The 16,341-nt window shown below is 42.3% G+C and overlaps 1 protein-coding gene across 3 annotated transcripts in view; it reads left to right on the top strand.

Moving 5' to 3' along the window:
• Positions 1–16,341, top strand: part of LOC141055135 (C-Jun-amino-terminal kinase-interacting protein 4-like) — a 315,480-nt gene that overhangs the window by 147,999 nt on the left and 151,140 nt on the right. For all 3 annotated transcript variants that reach the window (XM_073552116.1, XM_073552115.1, XM_073552117.1), the window contains exon 9: positions 11,232–11,286. In XM_073552116.1, the coding sequence (XP_073408217.1) occupies positions 11,232–11,286 (55 nt within the window). The remainder of the gene's footprint in view (positions 1–11,231; positions 11,287–16,341) is intronic.

Here is a 16,341-nt window from a genome sequence, read left to right on the forward strand (position 1 = left end):
TTCCTGCATAGAACGAGCCTTACTCAAGCATAGGCTTAATTGCTACCAGGTCTTTAAGTGCTTATTCATACATCCGTATTTTTTGGCAGTGTTTGTATGCCAAAACTAGGAGCAGAACATGTAGAGAAAAACTGTAATTGAAAGACACCTACCTCTTCTGAGTTTTGGAGACCCTCCTGGCTTTGGCATATAAATATTGATGAAATACTGATCAAAACTACTGATGTGTGAATAAAGCCTAAATCTGTGCTTCAGAATAGGTGTCATTGCAATGTTTGAAAAAAAATGGACCAGAGTGCTTTTTTGTAAATGGGTGAACCATTGAGGCTTGGGCTGATGTGAACTTTGGCAGTTTCCATTTGGAATAAACACACCACCCAAACCCATTTCCTTAAGCATAGGAAGGGTAACACTCTACATAATCAATAAACATACTGATCTTATAGTTGCTAAACGATTGGTATGATCAAGAAGTGTCTAACACAAAATGATATAAAATAATTTTATTGAAAATAGCACAAAATTAACACAAAAAGATAATTGTTGGTGCCTCAAACCAGACAAAAAATGAAGGAATCAGGTAGAGGGGAAAAAAGACAAACCCAAATCCTCAGGAGACGGGGTATTCCATTTGATCCATACATATTATTACAATACTCAGTATATTGCACAGGGTGTGCCTGTTAGGCTATAAGACCTCAAAATATGAAACCACATTCCTGTGTAATTAGGAATGCTTAACTGCTGGTAGACAATAAAGTGCATGTGCATAGACTAAGGTGCAATAATAACACCAACAAGTCCAATACGGACTATCAAAAAAAATAACATGAGTCTTGGCTAATAATACAAGCCTGTCAAGAGTTCAATAAACCCATGTGCCCCCAGGAAGAAGCACTTGCGGTGCGAAACGCGTGTCGGGGTTTGAAGGATCAGTGTGTCACTTGACACTACACATTTGTGGGGAACGCCATCTCAGGTACCATGATTTGAGTCGGGGTTTTCATCTTTGATATGGTTATGGAGCACATGGGTTTATTGAATGCTTGACAGGCTTGTATTATTAGCTAAGACTCATGTTATTTTTTTCAATAAAATTCTTTTATAGCATTTTGTGTTAGACACTTCTTGATCATACCAACTATAAGATCAGTATGTTTATTTTCCATTTGGGCCAGAAATAAAGAACTTGTAAATTTTATTGGTCTCTGGTTCTTGTGGGTGTACTCTACTCTGGGAAATAAAGGAAATGTTTTCCTGTGTCCCTAGTTATAAAACTGATTTAGAGTGTATCAGTCTCAAAACTTTTTGTCTTCTTGGTACATTCCCAAATATTGGTTTTCATAGTATGCGACTTCCTTGTTTTTAAATCTTTTAGGCTGTAGTCCCACAACAGTGTGACATGTTTGTGTGCTGCCTTATTTTCTATCTCAGTATCCATTGCGTTAAATGGCTCTGTCTATTCAGACAGCATTCATAATGACGGATCCGTGCATGAGAGCTGTGACACGCACACTATGTCCTACTCTGGGCTATTTTGAGGATCAGAGTGGATGTACTCATTGGATCTGTGCTGTCCCATCAGGCAGCACACAGACCCTTTTATATGGACATGCGAGTACAGCATAGCCTTGCTCAGATGTTTCAATGGTTACTGAAGTACAATTATTAGTTTCAAAACTTTTATTGACAAATAGGATAAAGCAAAGGAAATGTTAATTGGCACTACCGTCTAGATCCCAATGGTGCACGGTGAAATTCACTGGTGTAGTCCATACGCGTAGCTAGCTGCCATAGTAATAAGCGTTGCTTGGTTATTATACAAAAAGTCACTAAAATACCATGTAGCAGAACTGAAGATAACGGCAGTCTCCATATCATGGAAACAAATCTTTATAGTCTCATTACAAGCATAAAGAAACTCAGGTGGGGAGAGTACAGGCAAACAGCAGGCACCATCACTTCTGCTGCTTGGGACTTCTTTTATGCATAAATGCATCAAGTTTATGAAGCAACACAATATTTACAGTGTTGCCACTTAATTTTTAAACCTTTTGCAGTTCACACTGATTAGCTGGACCTCAGCTTCTGGGTCAAATTCTGACTGATGACAACCCATTCTTTCTTATTGACTTCTTGGAGGTAATCAGAATGTCTGTTCTTTTGTTTGTCGATTATTGTGCATTGTCCACAGATTCTCAATTGCGATCCAGGGAGTTCCTTGGCCAAGTATCTAAAATATCAATGTTTTGTTCACAGAGCCGCTTAGTTATCTGTTTTGCCTTGTGGCATGGTCTCCATCATGCTGGAAAAACATTGTTCACCACCAAATTGCTCCTGGATTGTTGAGTGAAGTTAGAGGATGTTTAGCTACCATTCATTTTTCGTGGCAGCATTTTAGGTAAAATTCGTAGCGCATCTACTCCCTTCAATAGAAGCTCCACACGTGAATGGTCTCGGGATGCTTTACCTTTGGCATGACATATGGTATCATTCACGTTTTCTTCTGTGGGCTATCATTCTTTCAGATATCTTAAAATTTCTTAAGGGGATTTCATCAGAGGAAATTGCTTTACCCCAATCCTCTGCCGTCCAATCACTGTACATCCTGCAGAGTGTCAGTCTGTATTTGGTGCTCTTGGAGAGCAGTGGTATTTTTGCTGTCCTTGATACCAGGCCAGCCTCCAAAAACCTTCACCTCACTATATGTGCAGATGCGCTGACAACTGCTTGCTGCCATTACTGAGCAAGCTCTGCACTGGTATTGATCCCGTAGTTAAATCCTGTTTAGGAGACTTCCTTGGGCACCCTGAAACTTTTCTTCACAGCAAATGATCTTTCTATTTGAAGTTTTTAATTATCTGATAAATGGTTGATATAGGGGCAATTTAACAAACGTAAATATCCTTGCCTGTTTTTACTGCAAAGCTATGATGACTGCATGTATTTCCTTGGATGTGACCATGTTAACAGAAGAAGACAATGATTTAAAGAACCAGCTCACTTTGAAAGCAACTAATCTTTTAGACGGTAATTCAATCAGCATGACAGAGTGAAATCAGCTGCCTTGTCCTGGTTTATACTTTCTCCTGAGCAGACAAGAAGTTCTAATGATCTAAGCAGTTAATGTTGTGGCAAGGCTGATAATTCAGTTGATTTAGGGGGTTTTGTAATTATGTTCATATGCATGGCAAGAAATAACTCAAATTTTTTTGCATTTCATCTGATCACTTTTCATAATCTAAAGTTATTCAGATTGCCACTAGAAAAAATGAAGCGGCAAAATTGGTGAGAATCAAAATTTGTCAGTCCCAAATCACTTGACCACAACTATAAATTTGTGTTGTATTTTTGAGATTATTAGGATCAGATGGTTTCCCAGTTACTAATGAATCTGGCTGTTAAAATAAACTTCACTTATTTTAACCATCAATTCATCCGGTGAGGATGTAGCCTGGGTTTATGTAAACGTTCCAATTTAGAGATGTCAATATATAGTGTTGACACAATGTTGTTTTAGTCTTGCTATTATATAAACATTATCCCCCACAAGAAGTTCCTCAAGACGTACATCATCCAAACAATATGCTATAAAGATTGAGCAGAATTAATATCCACAGTTTCACTTCAGACATTCAATATACTAAACTGTGTCCTTGAGTTCAGTGAAAAATAATGCAAAGAAATTTTTTTAAAGTTTAATGTTGTTTACTTTAGACAATATAGAGGAGCGAGAACGTTTATTTGCTTCAGAAGGTAATGGGATTGTGTCACGGACGTGGTTTGTGGAACCACTGTGCCACGGACCGTAGAGAGCCTGGAGGGGCATGACTAAGCAAGAACCAGACTGCTCACTAGAGCCTCTGATGTTGAGGTTAGACTTGGCTCCCGATGAACGCCAGGTGCCACTCCAGAGCAGACCAACGGATGAGCAGCTGCTGAACCCAGAGGACAGACTGGAGGGAGCAGCAGGCAGTGTTTGCACCAGAGTGCAGCAGGGACTGGTATGCAACATTACACAACTCAGACTACAAAATAGGAAGGTTGCTCAGGCACCTCCCCAGTGGAGAGGAAGCAATATATACATAATGCCTCTCAACCGACCGCAGCGCGTGTCAGAACAGGGATCCGGCGTGGTGCTAACAGATTGCCCACCTTTGGGAGATTGTAAAAGGTGCACCATTGCACCTTGAGTTTTACAGATAAATATTTGAGTCAATATTGGGCAGGAGGTCCTTCTGTAAGGCTAGGATAAGCAGGCACTTTGTCAATCATTTTAACAGTTAAAATGGAGGAAAATGCATCATCAGAAGCAAATTTTACTGACAGAATTATACAAAAGGAATTAGGCTAAGTTCACATTTGTGTATAGCTGGACCTGCGTATGGCTGCATACATCCTCCCTTAAGCTCTGCCTATGCTCCGCCTACTTCCGCATGTATCCTGTGTACCTACAGTTGTGGCCAAAAGTATTGACACCCCTGCAATTATGTCAGATAATACTCAGTTTCTTACAGAAAATGATTGCAAACACAAATTCTTTGGTATTATTATCTTCATTTTATTTGTCTTAAATGAAAAAACACAAAAAGAATTGTCCTAAAGCCAAGTTGGATATAATTCCAGACCAAACATAAAAAAGAGGGTGGACAAAAGTATTGGCACTGTTTGAAAAATCATGTGATGCTTCTCTAATTTGTGTAATTAACAGCACCTGTAACTTACCTGTGGCACCTAACAGGTGTTGGCAATAACTAAATCACACTTGCAGCCAGTTGACATGGATTAAAGTTGACTCAACCTCTGTCCTGTGTCCTTGTGTGTACCACATTGAGCATGGAGAAAAGAAAGAAGACCATAGAACTGTCTGAGGACTTGAGAAACCAAATTGTGAGGAAGCATGAGCAATCTCAAGGCTACAAGTCTATCTCCAAAGACCTGAATGTTCCTGTGTCTACCGTGTGCAGTGTCATCAAGAAGTTTAAAGCCCATGGCACTGTGGCTAACCTCCCTAGATGTGGCGGAAAAGAAAAATTGACAAGAGATTTCAACGCAAGATTGTGCGGATGTTGGATAAAGAACCTCGACTAACATCCAAACAAGTTCAAGCTGCCATGCAGTCCGAGGGTACAACAGTGTCAGCCCGTACTATCCGTCGGCGTCTGAATGAAAAGGGATTGTATGGTAGGAGACCCAGGAAGACCCCACTTCTTACCCCGAGACATAAAGCCAGGCTGGAGTTTGCCAAAACTTACCTGAAAAAGCCTAAAATGTTTTGGAAGAATGTTCTCTGGTCAGATGAGACAAAAGTAGAGCTTTTTGGGCAAAGGCATCAACATAGAGTTTACAGGAGAAAAAAAGAGGCATTCAAAGAAAAGAACACGGTCCCTACAGTCAAACATCGCGGAGGTTCCCTGATGTTTTGGGGTTGCTTTGCTGCCTCTGGCATTGGACTGCTTGACCGTGTGCATGGCATTATGAAGTCAGAAGACTACCAACAAATTTTGCAGCATAATGTAGGTCCCTGTGTGAGAAAGCTGGGTCTCCCTCAGAGGTCATGGGTCTTCCACCAGGACAATGACCCAAAACACACTTCAAAAAGCACTAGAAAATGGTTTGCGAGAAAGCACTGGAGACTTCTAAGGTGGCCAGCAATGAGTCCAGACCTGAATCCCATAGAACACCTGTGGAGAGATCTAAAAATGGCAGTTTGGAGAAGGCACCCTTCAAATATCAGGGACCTGGGTCAGTTTGCCAAAGAAGAATGGTCTAAAATTCCAGCAGAGCATTGTAAGAAACTCATTGATGGTTACCGGAAGCGGTTGGTCGCCGTTATTTTGGCGAAAGGTTATGCAACCAAGTATTAGGCTGAGGGTGCCAATACTTTTGTCTGGCCCATTTTTGGAGTTTTGTGTGAATTGATCAATGTTTTGCTTCATTCTCTTTTGTGTTTTTTCATTTAAGATAAATTAAATGAAGATAATAATACCAAAGAATTTGTGTTTGCAATCATTTTCAGGAAGAAACTGAGTATTATCTGACAAAATTGCAGGGGTGTCAATACTTTTGGCCACAACTGTATCTTTAAGTTTGGGTACACAGGAACATGCGTTGTATGTGGATGCGTCCATATGTGGCGTTTTGACGTGCCTGCTGACCGCTTTGGAACGCAACATGTTGCATTTGTGTGTTTGGCGGACACGTCAAAACGCCGCATGGGGATACATCTGCTTACAATGCATGTCCCTGCGTACCCAATGTTAAAGATAGGTACGCAGGACCTAGGCGGAAGTAGGCGGAGCTTAAGGGAGGATGTACGCAGCCCTACGCAGATCAGCAATACAGAAGTGTGAGCTTAGCCTTATACAACCAGGATTATGCAAGAAGAGATTATACCTAGCTAAATTAGAGCTCATGCTTTGCACTGACGAGGCAAAACATCCTGGAACACAGTGTCTGCAAATTGAGATTCTTGTTTAGCTTTTATCATTGGTGATATGGCAAGGGTCGATATTGACCTTTAGGATTGCTGCTTCCAATAGGTGGCGCTAGAGTTCAAGTTCTCTGCCTCACAATAGGAGTTTGAATTTCAGTCCTGTATTGTAGTTTTCATTCAATGTAGACAGTTCTCTGAATCATTAGACTTTTGGGTTCTCTGAATCATTAGACTTCTGTTTAAAAAGTGCAGCATTTTTTTAAAATGATGATGAAAAGGAAGGGATGTCCATAGGTCTGTAAAGTGGTCTACACTCTACTTTGTGGTTTCATATCTTACCTGAGTAGGTCTCAGACCTCACTTCATCAATTTTTAGATAAGCAATGACCTTCTTACAATGATGCAGGTCATTACCTGTTCTGGTTGTGCAGACTATAGAGCTGAGTTAGGTTGATCTCCTTAAAGGTGTTGTCCACTTCTAGGACACAACCTCTTCTTGATCTGTTTGGCTCCCGTGCTGGTGGTGTTCCAGTGGCATCTACACTCGCATTCCCTGGGCTCCCGTGTTGTTGTGATACTGGATGATGGTGGCACTGTCCTAGCCTTCATAAGGTTAAGTAATAGGGAGTGGAGCAGCAGCTTGCATCTCTTACTTCCTGTTAATTACTTAACTGTATTAGGCTGGGATAGTGCCGCCAGCGCGGATTGGGTGCCGGACTCGTGTCACAACAACCATACGAAAGCCACGAGAATGTGAGTGTTGATACTGCTAGAACGACGCTGGCTCTGCAAATAAATGTCATACATGAGTGTCGTCCACCGAGGAAGCCTCTCCTAAAGCCCATGCACAATAAAGCCTACAATTTACCACGGCCCATGCAGGAAATGATGAAGACTGCTGGGACTTTACACTCTGGAGTGATAAATTCCAAGATAAATGTTTTTGCAATGGATGGTCCTAAAAATTGTAGGGCGTTGCCAAGGCAAGAAGAAAAGGAAAAATGCATGGTGCCTACAGTGAAACCTGGCGGTGGCAGTGTCCTTACGTGGTGCCGCGTTAGTGCTGCTGGTGTTTGGGAGTTACATTTCGTTGATGGGATCATGAATTCACAGATGTACTGCACTGTATTGAAAGAAAATATGCTTGCATCACTCCATACGCTTAGTATATTTGCAGTTTTGCAATATGACTGATCCAAAACACACATAAGACCACTGTTTCATTTCTGCAGAAAACCAGGGTGAAAATGAATACATTGGCCTAGTGTCTCCTGATTTGAACCTCAACTGAACACTTATGGAGAGTTCTGAAGAGACCAGTTGAGCATCACTTTCCATCCAGCATCCAGGGTCTACTAGATGTCATTCTGGAAGAATGGAAAGAGATGGGTGTTGCGATATGTCAGAAACTTGTTCATTCCCTGCCTAAAAGACTTGGTGCTGTCTCTACAAATCAAGGAGGTCATATAAAATGCTAGATGTAGTAGTCTTCTATGTGGAGTATATTCATTTTTGCATCAAGTACTTTGAAGAAAACTGAATATTTTGTAATGAAAGTTGTATAATTAGCCCTACTTTCATGTTATGGATTAAAAAAGTTTTCTGAAGCTCTGTAGCTTTTTACAGTACCAGCAAAAGCTTTGAGATTTCAGAAATCTCATGGATGCTTTTTTTCTTGAGTGAATATGAGAACTGCAGTGTTTTTGAAATCTGCAGCATTCAAGTTTTCTGCATTTTTGCTGTGTTTTTTACCCATAGAAAGTAACGAGAAAGTGAAAGTGCTGCAAAAAATGCAGCAAACGTTTTTGCAATGTTTTGGTGAAAAAAAACTATCTATATTAAACAGATAAGATAGATCCAATGAACATAATGGGTGGAGAAAAGAAATAGAATATAAAGCAAAATACAATCTCATACACCCATGAAAAGTACAGACAATAGATGACCAACTGTAATAATATATTAACAGACAAAGGACAAATACAGTCAAATAGCAAATAAAATCAATTTTGTTAGTATGTAAAAAAATCATACAGACAAACTGGCACAAAGTGGGGCTAGAAGATGAAATAGTCATTCTAACCACATGCAGGAGGCCCAAGGTAGGTATGTCACAAGGCAGGCACATATCAACATTATAATAGTGAACGCATATCACATTGCTCATACATGCACAATGGCGATAATAGGTACCCAGATTAGGCAAAATTGCCAAAACCAAAATTAGGCCACATCCATCAAATAAATAGGTAACGCTAATAGCGCACTATAGTGGAAGTATATACAGGTACCTTATAAGAAGCAGAGCAGCCTTCCTGGACAATCCTACCCGCCCCGACGTGCGTTTTGGCGTACCTTCATCAAGGGGCCCCTTGTGACATACCTACCTTGGGCCTCCTGCATGTGGTTAGAATGACTATTTCATCTTCTAGCCCCACTTTGTGCCTGTTTGTCTATATGATTTTTTACATACTAATAAAATTGATTTTATTTGCTATTTGACCTTACGACTGTATTTGTCCTTTGTCTATATTAAACATGTGCTATAGACCAAGCACATATGTAAACTGCACTCAAAAACTGGCAGAAACACCACAAAGAGTGCATTTTGAACTTGGCGTTTTTACTGCCAAGAGAGCAGGTTTTGGCTGCAGAAAAAATGCTGCATTTGAGCATAGCCACAGAATGAATTGGATAAGTAAAAAGATCCAAAAGTTATATTACTTCACCCAGCTGAAAACAAGTGTGGCTGTATTCTGAAGTCCAAAGCAGACAAGTGATAAATCTAGCTATATACGGTAATTTATAAAATCATGCCTCGTAATCCCTGCATCTATATGCATGATCACCTTGGCCAAGTATGCATTTGTTCTGAATGGGAGATTTTGCTAGAGGAGTTATAGGGGTACTTTGTGAAGAAAAAAAATGTTTCTGTCCCTGCCTTCATACACTATAAAGCATGACATGCCCAGGGCACTGTAATTTTCTTTATAATACTTGTAACTGTGAGTGACAGGAGCTTCTCCTCGCCCATCCCCTCTCCTGTCTGGGACATTACATCACACACCAGTCTGCAGCTTTCCCTGTGGGTACCGTTACACTTAGCGATGTACCAGCGATCACGACAAAGATATGACCCGGTCAGGATCGCTGGTGCATCGCTAAGTGGTCGCTAGTGAGCTGCCAAACAGGCATATCTCACCAGCGACATAGCAGCGGTTGCTACTTACCTGTCAGACGAGGCGATCCTGCGTCCTCCCGCCCGGCTCCACGTGTCGCTTGTCACCACAGCAGGAAACCCAGCAGGAAGCTGACGAGGAGAAACAGTCCTGGACGTTCTCGCGCGATCAGCGATAACCAGCGGGGGAGCCGGTCGGAGGTAAGTATCACACACAGAGATATCGCTAGCAATATCGCTATAACGTCACAAAACCAGTGACGTTATAGCGATATTGCTAGCGATATCGCTTGGTGTAACGGGCCCTTAACAGACAGCCTGAGAAGAGGGGGTGTGGCCACTCCCCCTGTTCTCTGCAGAGCGGCAGCTATTATCAGCAGATTGGCTGGTGGTAACAGCATGGAAGTTGCACACTGCTGTAATGTCTGAGGGGAGGGATGAGCAGTGAGGAGCAGCTCCTGTCACACAATGTCTGAGGGGAGGGATGAGCAGTGAGGAGCAGCTCCTGTCACACAATGTCTGAGGGGAGGGATGAGCAGTGAGGAGCAGCTCCTGTCACACAATGTCTGAGGGGAGGGATGAGCAGTGAGGAGCAGCTCCTGTCACACAATGTCTGAGGGGAGGGATGAGCAGTGAGGAGCAGCTCCTGTCACACAATGTCTGAGGGGAGGGATGAGCAGTGAGGAGCAGCTCCTGTCACACAATGTCTGAGGGGAGGGATGAGCAGTGAGGAGCAGCTCCTGTCACACAATGTCTGAGGGGAGGGATAAGCAGTGAGGAGCAGCTCCTGTCACACAATGTCTGAGGGGAGGGATGAGCAGTGAGGAGCAGCTCCTGTCACACAATGTCTGAGGGGAGGGATGAGCAGTGAGGAGCAGCTCCTGTCACACAATGTCTGAGGGGAGGGATGAGCAGTGAGGAGCAGCTCCTGTCACACAATGTCTGAGGGGAGGGATAAGCAGTGAGGAGCAGCTCCTGTCACACAATGTCTGAGGGGAGGGATGAGCAGTGAGGAGCAGCTCCTGTCACACAATGTCTGAGGGGAGGGATGAGCAGTGAGGAGCAGCTCCTGTCACACAATGTCTGAGGGGAGGGATAAGCAGTGAGGAGCAGCTCCTGTCACACAGAATTACAATGTTAAATATAAAGTACATTAGGTATCTAATCTTTATAGTGTATGAAGGCAGGGACAATGCAATTTTTTTTTTTATTTTCCTCATGAAGTGCTGAAAATCTGTTTTCTTATGATTGCTAAGACTCTCAAGTATACCCGGCATAAGGAGTATTGGGGGAGGGGGGGTGGCTTTGATTGTATTACTACAAGATATGTGAATTGTTACATGTATATTGATATCCACTGTTTATTGTTTAAAATCTTTTGAAACCTAAATAAAAATAACTGGTTTAAAAAAGAAAATCTGTTTTCTAATGTGTTCACAATTCCCGTGTAATGCCTACTCATCTATACCTTCTGCTCTGTGCTAATGGTCCATAAACCCTTTCTCTCATCTTTTGTGCTGTTTTTGCGGTAGGTATATAGTCTCCATATATATGTATGCATGTATGTCTAGCATTGTTATTCTGTACACTTATTTATATTTTTCTTTTTTTATCCAGGTGGTAATCCTGTAGATGCTTTGATGGTTGAGAACGCACAGCTGAGAGATGCACAGTAAGCTTAATTACTCCATAATTTGTAGTGCCAGTATTTCTATTTTTCCTGCATTATCCGTACTTTTGGGCTAGAAAGATGCACTTTTTCAGAAAAAAAAATCTGGCTAAAAAGTGTGTTCGTCTTAGTCTGGAGGCAGTTTCTTCTGACTGAGGAGATGCCTGATACAGTATCCTTCCCAATTACTCAGAAAGCTGCTCTCCTGTCTGACACAGATTTATCTGATTGGGGCAGGATAGGACCTGCACATCTCTAAGGTCTGGGATACACTGTGACTCTTATAGGGTTACAGATTAATTTTAGCTGTTAAGTGGTTTTGGCTTGCAAATACTGATCACATACCGATAGTGTGACCGTAACCTAATTCAAATGCTATTTTCTCAGTAATGTAGGAGAGACTGGTCAGGTAAAGGGTATTAATGAACTTGGTTTTGAAAGAGCTACATGAGCACAGAAATACAGTAGTTTGTGGTGTGATATCTGCTGACAGATTTACTCTAATAGCTCCACTGCCCATCATAAAATAAAAACCCCTTTTTTTTACCTCCTGGACTGTGGCATTCCTGCAGTGTCCGTGCCATGTCCTTCCTTTCTTAGGGCCCCGTCACACATAGCGACTCACCAGCGAACCCGACAACGATATCAACGTGTCAGGATCGCCGGTGAGCTGTCAGACAGACAGCTTCACCAGCGACGCCGAGCGCTAACCTAAGGGCCCCGTCACACATAGCGATCTTGCTAGCGAGATCGCTGCTGAGTCACAAGTTTTGTGACGTCACAGCGATCTTACCAGCGAGATCGCGGTGTGTGACAGCGATCAGCGACCGGCCCCCCTGCTGGTTATCGCTGATCGCTGTAGGAAAGCCCTGGACATTTTTTTGGTCGCTGGTCTCCCGCTGGCCAGCACGCATCGCTGCGTGTGACAGGCAGGAGACCAGCGATCAGCTGGTAACTAAGGTAAACGCAGGGTTTCTATGCTTAGAAACCCTCTGTGTACCTTAGTTACCAGCGCGCTGATGCAGGGAGCTGGTAACTAAGGTACACATCGGGTTTCTAAGTGACGCACATATCTTTAGGGTGGAGTATGACGTTCCCTAATCAAAGTCTTTTTATATATAGCCCAGTCCCTATTTCTCTGAACATAATTCTCCATCAAACTCTACCACACCCAAAAGCACTGCAAATATTGGCTGGTGACTTAAGGCTCTTTCTCACATAGCGAGATCGCTGAAGCATCCCCGAATTTGCGACGCAACAGCGATCTCGCTACATATGACGCAACCGGGCCCCCGCTGTAATCTCGCTGATCGTGCTCGAATGACCTGGGCCATTTTTTCGTCGTCGGCGTCCCGCTGGCCAGCGCGCTTCGCAGTGTTTGACGCCAACGAGCCACCTCGTTGGCGATGCAGAACACATGGACGCAGGCGGATGTCGTCTGAATAGCCACTGTGTGACAAGATATCAACGACCGCCGAGGTCGTTGTATGGATCACTGCTGTGTCGGTGAGTATATCTGTCTGTTTGATAGCTCACTAGCGACCATTTAGCCACGCACACCAGCGATCCTTACCAGGTCGTATCGTTGTTGGGATCGCTGGTGCGTTGCTAAGTGTAGCGGGACCCTAACTCATGAAGCCTTTATCCCCAATTTCCTCAAGTTGACCAGACTATCATTGTAAATAAGCCCCTGTACTTTGCGTCTCCTCGCCTACTTGTAGATCGTAAGCTCTTACGACCATGGTCGTCATTATCTTTGCTTTAATTATTGTGTTTTTAACTTTGACTGTTATATATGAACTGCTGAATTTTAAAGCGCTGTAGAATGTTAGTGCTGTATAAATAAAGACTATTATTATTAATAATAATAATAATAATAATAATAAATGTAATATTATTATTTGGCCTCTTCTTCTACACAAACACTCTTCAAATACTGGCAGTTTCTTGGGCACCTTCTATGAACTCTGAGCTTTAATTCCTTCCATAAATTTCAGGCAGGTCTGATGATTGGCTGGACCATACAAGCAGCTTTGTTTTCTTTCTCTGAAACAAATTGTGAGTTTCCATGGCTGTGATTTTGGGATCATTGTCTTGCTGAATTTTCCGCCCTCATTTCATCGCTATCATCCTGGTAGATGGAAGCAGATTTTTTTTTTTTTATCAAGAATGTCTCGGTACATTTTTCCTTTCACCATGCCTTTAATAATAATATTATTATTATTATTTATTTATATAGCGCCATTAATTCCATGGTGCTGTACATGAGAAGGGGGGTTACATACAAAGTTATAGATATCGTTAACAGTAAACAAAGTTACAATGACACCACCAAAAGAGAAAACAAGGAAGGAACAAAAAGATCCAAAAATGCAAAATTTATTTAAATATGATTAAAAAAAAACTATCATCGCCACACCATATACTTGATAATGAGATACAGCGCACATAAAGGGAGGTAAATACCTAACCCAAGTTACCAAAAAACATAGTTGTGAATATAAAGTGAATTGTAAAGGGTTACAACAGCCAGATCATATAGCAGCAATGGCTCATAACATTTTGGTTCTCACTGTGCACCATATAAAAGGAGATAAATACCCAATATAATATAGATAGATAGATTTCAAAGTGCAAAATCAGAGAGAGTCACCATAAATATACTACGAATGTACCTGTAGTCATGCTGTCGTCTGGTTGTGTGAGCCTGTGACACACCCCGACGCGCGTTTCACCGCCTCTGCAGTTTCATCAGGAGTTTTCTGATAACTTGGGTTATAACTTTATGTGCTCTGTATCTCATTGTGAAGTATATGGTGTTGGTATGATATTATTTTTTAATCATATTTAAATAAATTTAGCATTTTTGGATCTTTTTGTTCGTTCCTTGTTTTCTCTTTTGGTGGTATGATTTGATTTTGAAGGGATCAGTATCTCTTATGATATGAGGTTATAATCGTTTGGATTAAAGTTACAATGACAGACTGGTGCAGAGGGGAGAGGACCCTGTCCTTGCGGACTCACATTCTACGGGATAGTGGGGAAGAGACAGAAGGTTGGGGGTGCAGCAGCTCTGGTGGTGATGAGGCGGCAGCTCAGGGGGTGGTGAGGCGGCAGAATGGTTATTGCAGGCTGTAAGCTTTCCTGAAAAGATGGGTTTTCAGGTTCCGTTTGAAGGATCCAATAATATGAAGTTTGCCAGTGGCGTATGCTTAAAAACAACCCCACACCATGATGTTCCCACCTCCAAACTTCACTCTAGGTATGATGTTTTTGAGGTGATATGCAGTGCCTTTTGGCCTTCAAACATGATGATGTGTATTATGGCATACAAAGAGTTCAATTTTGGTCTTATCTGACCAGACTATATTCTCCCGGTGTTTCACAGGCTTGTCTAAATATTATACAAACTTTATACACAATTGAACATGCTTTTTGTTTAGCAATGCTTTCTTGTGTAGAAAGCATGCACACAGGCCATGGAGGTTGAGTGCATTACTTTTTCTTTGAAACAATTGTACCTGCTGACTCCAAGTCTTTCTCTAGCTCTCCTCAAGTGGTCCTTGGCTCTTGGATAACTCTTCTGATAATTATTTTCACTCCTCTGTATGAAATCTTGTGGAGAGTACCTGGTCATGGCCGGTTTATAGTGAAATGATTTTCTTTCCACTTCTGGCCCCAACAGGGCTCACTGGAACCTTCAGTAGTTTAGAAATTCTTCTGTAACCAATGCCATCAGTATGTTTTCAACAATAAGGCTGCGTTCACACGTTCAGGTTTTTTCGCGGCGGTTTTTACTGCGCGATTTTGCCGCGAAAATGCAAAAAGAAGCATTCCATGCAATCCTAAGGGATTCTGCAATGCTGTGCTAATGCTGCGGATTTTCCCGCGGCGGAATCGCATCGCGGAAAAATCCGCAACATGCTTATTAATTTACGAAATTGCGGTGATTCCGCCCACATAGGAATGCATTGTTCTGCTTACTCTCTGCATGTGGCTGTGCCCACCATGCGAAAAGTAAGCAGAACATGTGCGGATGGTACCCACGGTCCGGAGGAGAGGAGACTGTCCTCCAGGCTCTGGGTACCATATCCCTGTAAAAAATAGAATTAAAATAAAAAAATCAGGTTATATTTACCCTCTGATGTCCCGCGCAGCGTCCCCAGGCTTCAGCGATACACGCGGCAGGTCCCGTTCCCAGTAATGCATTGTGCTGACGTCGCGTTTCGCGATGCTGTAGCGGTCTCGCGAGACCCTGACGTCATCAGAGGTCATTGCCGCAAAGCATCACTGGGAACGGGACCTGTCGGAGCATCGCGGAGGCCTGGGAACGCTGCGCGGGACGTCGGAAGGTGAGAATATCATGATTTTTTTTTTTTTTTTTTGTTATTTTTAACATTAGATCTTTTTACTACTGATGATGCATAGGCAGCCTCAATAGTAAAAAGTTGGTCACACTAGTCAAACACTATGTTTGACGAGTGTGACCAACCTGTCAATCAGTTCTCCAAGCGATGCTCCAGATCGCTTGGAAAACGCTAGCATTCTGCAAGCTAATTACGCTTGCAAAATGCTAGTTTTTCCATGGGAAAATCGCGGGAATTTAAAATGCGATTTTCCCGCGGAATGGAATTCTCGCGGTAATTTCCGTGGGCATTCTGCTACGTGTGAACCCAGCCTAAGGTTGCAAAAGTCTTGAGACAACTGACATCATGTGACAGCTTGGTAGTGAGACACCTTTTATAGTCCATTAGTTGAACCAGCTAGAACCCCTAAAATTGATTCCATCTTGAAGAGACGTGCTGGGAAAGGGGCAATTGTCGGTCAAGCCACTCGGTGGGGCAGCACTTATTTAATGATTGAGCGATTGCTTGAACTAAAACCGTTTCTTATAGATATGACGAACCCTCAGGTAACCCTAAATGAAGGTCAATGGACATAGGTGGCTGAATTGAAGGAATTGCTTAATCACCCATTTACAGTGACAAAAAAATTACAAGCTGAGGATTTAACTCCTGGCATTTTCATAAGGGAGTGGAAGAACTTGCTATTTTGCCT

This window comes from Dendrobates tinctorius, unplaced genomic scaffold, assembly GCF_039654945.1.
Source record: "Dendrobates tinctorius isolate UK_male_01 unplaced genomic scaffold, ASM3965494v1 ptg000184l, whole genome shotgun sequence".
Lineage (NCBI taxonomy): Eukaryota > Metazoa > Chordata > Amphibia > Anura > Dendrobatidae > Dendrobates > Dendrobates tinctorius.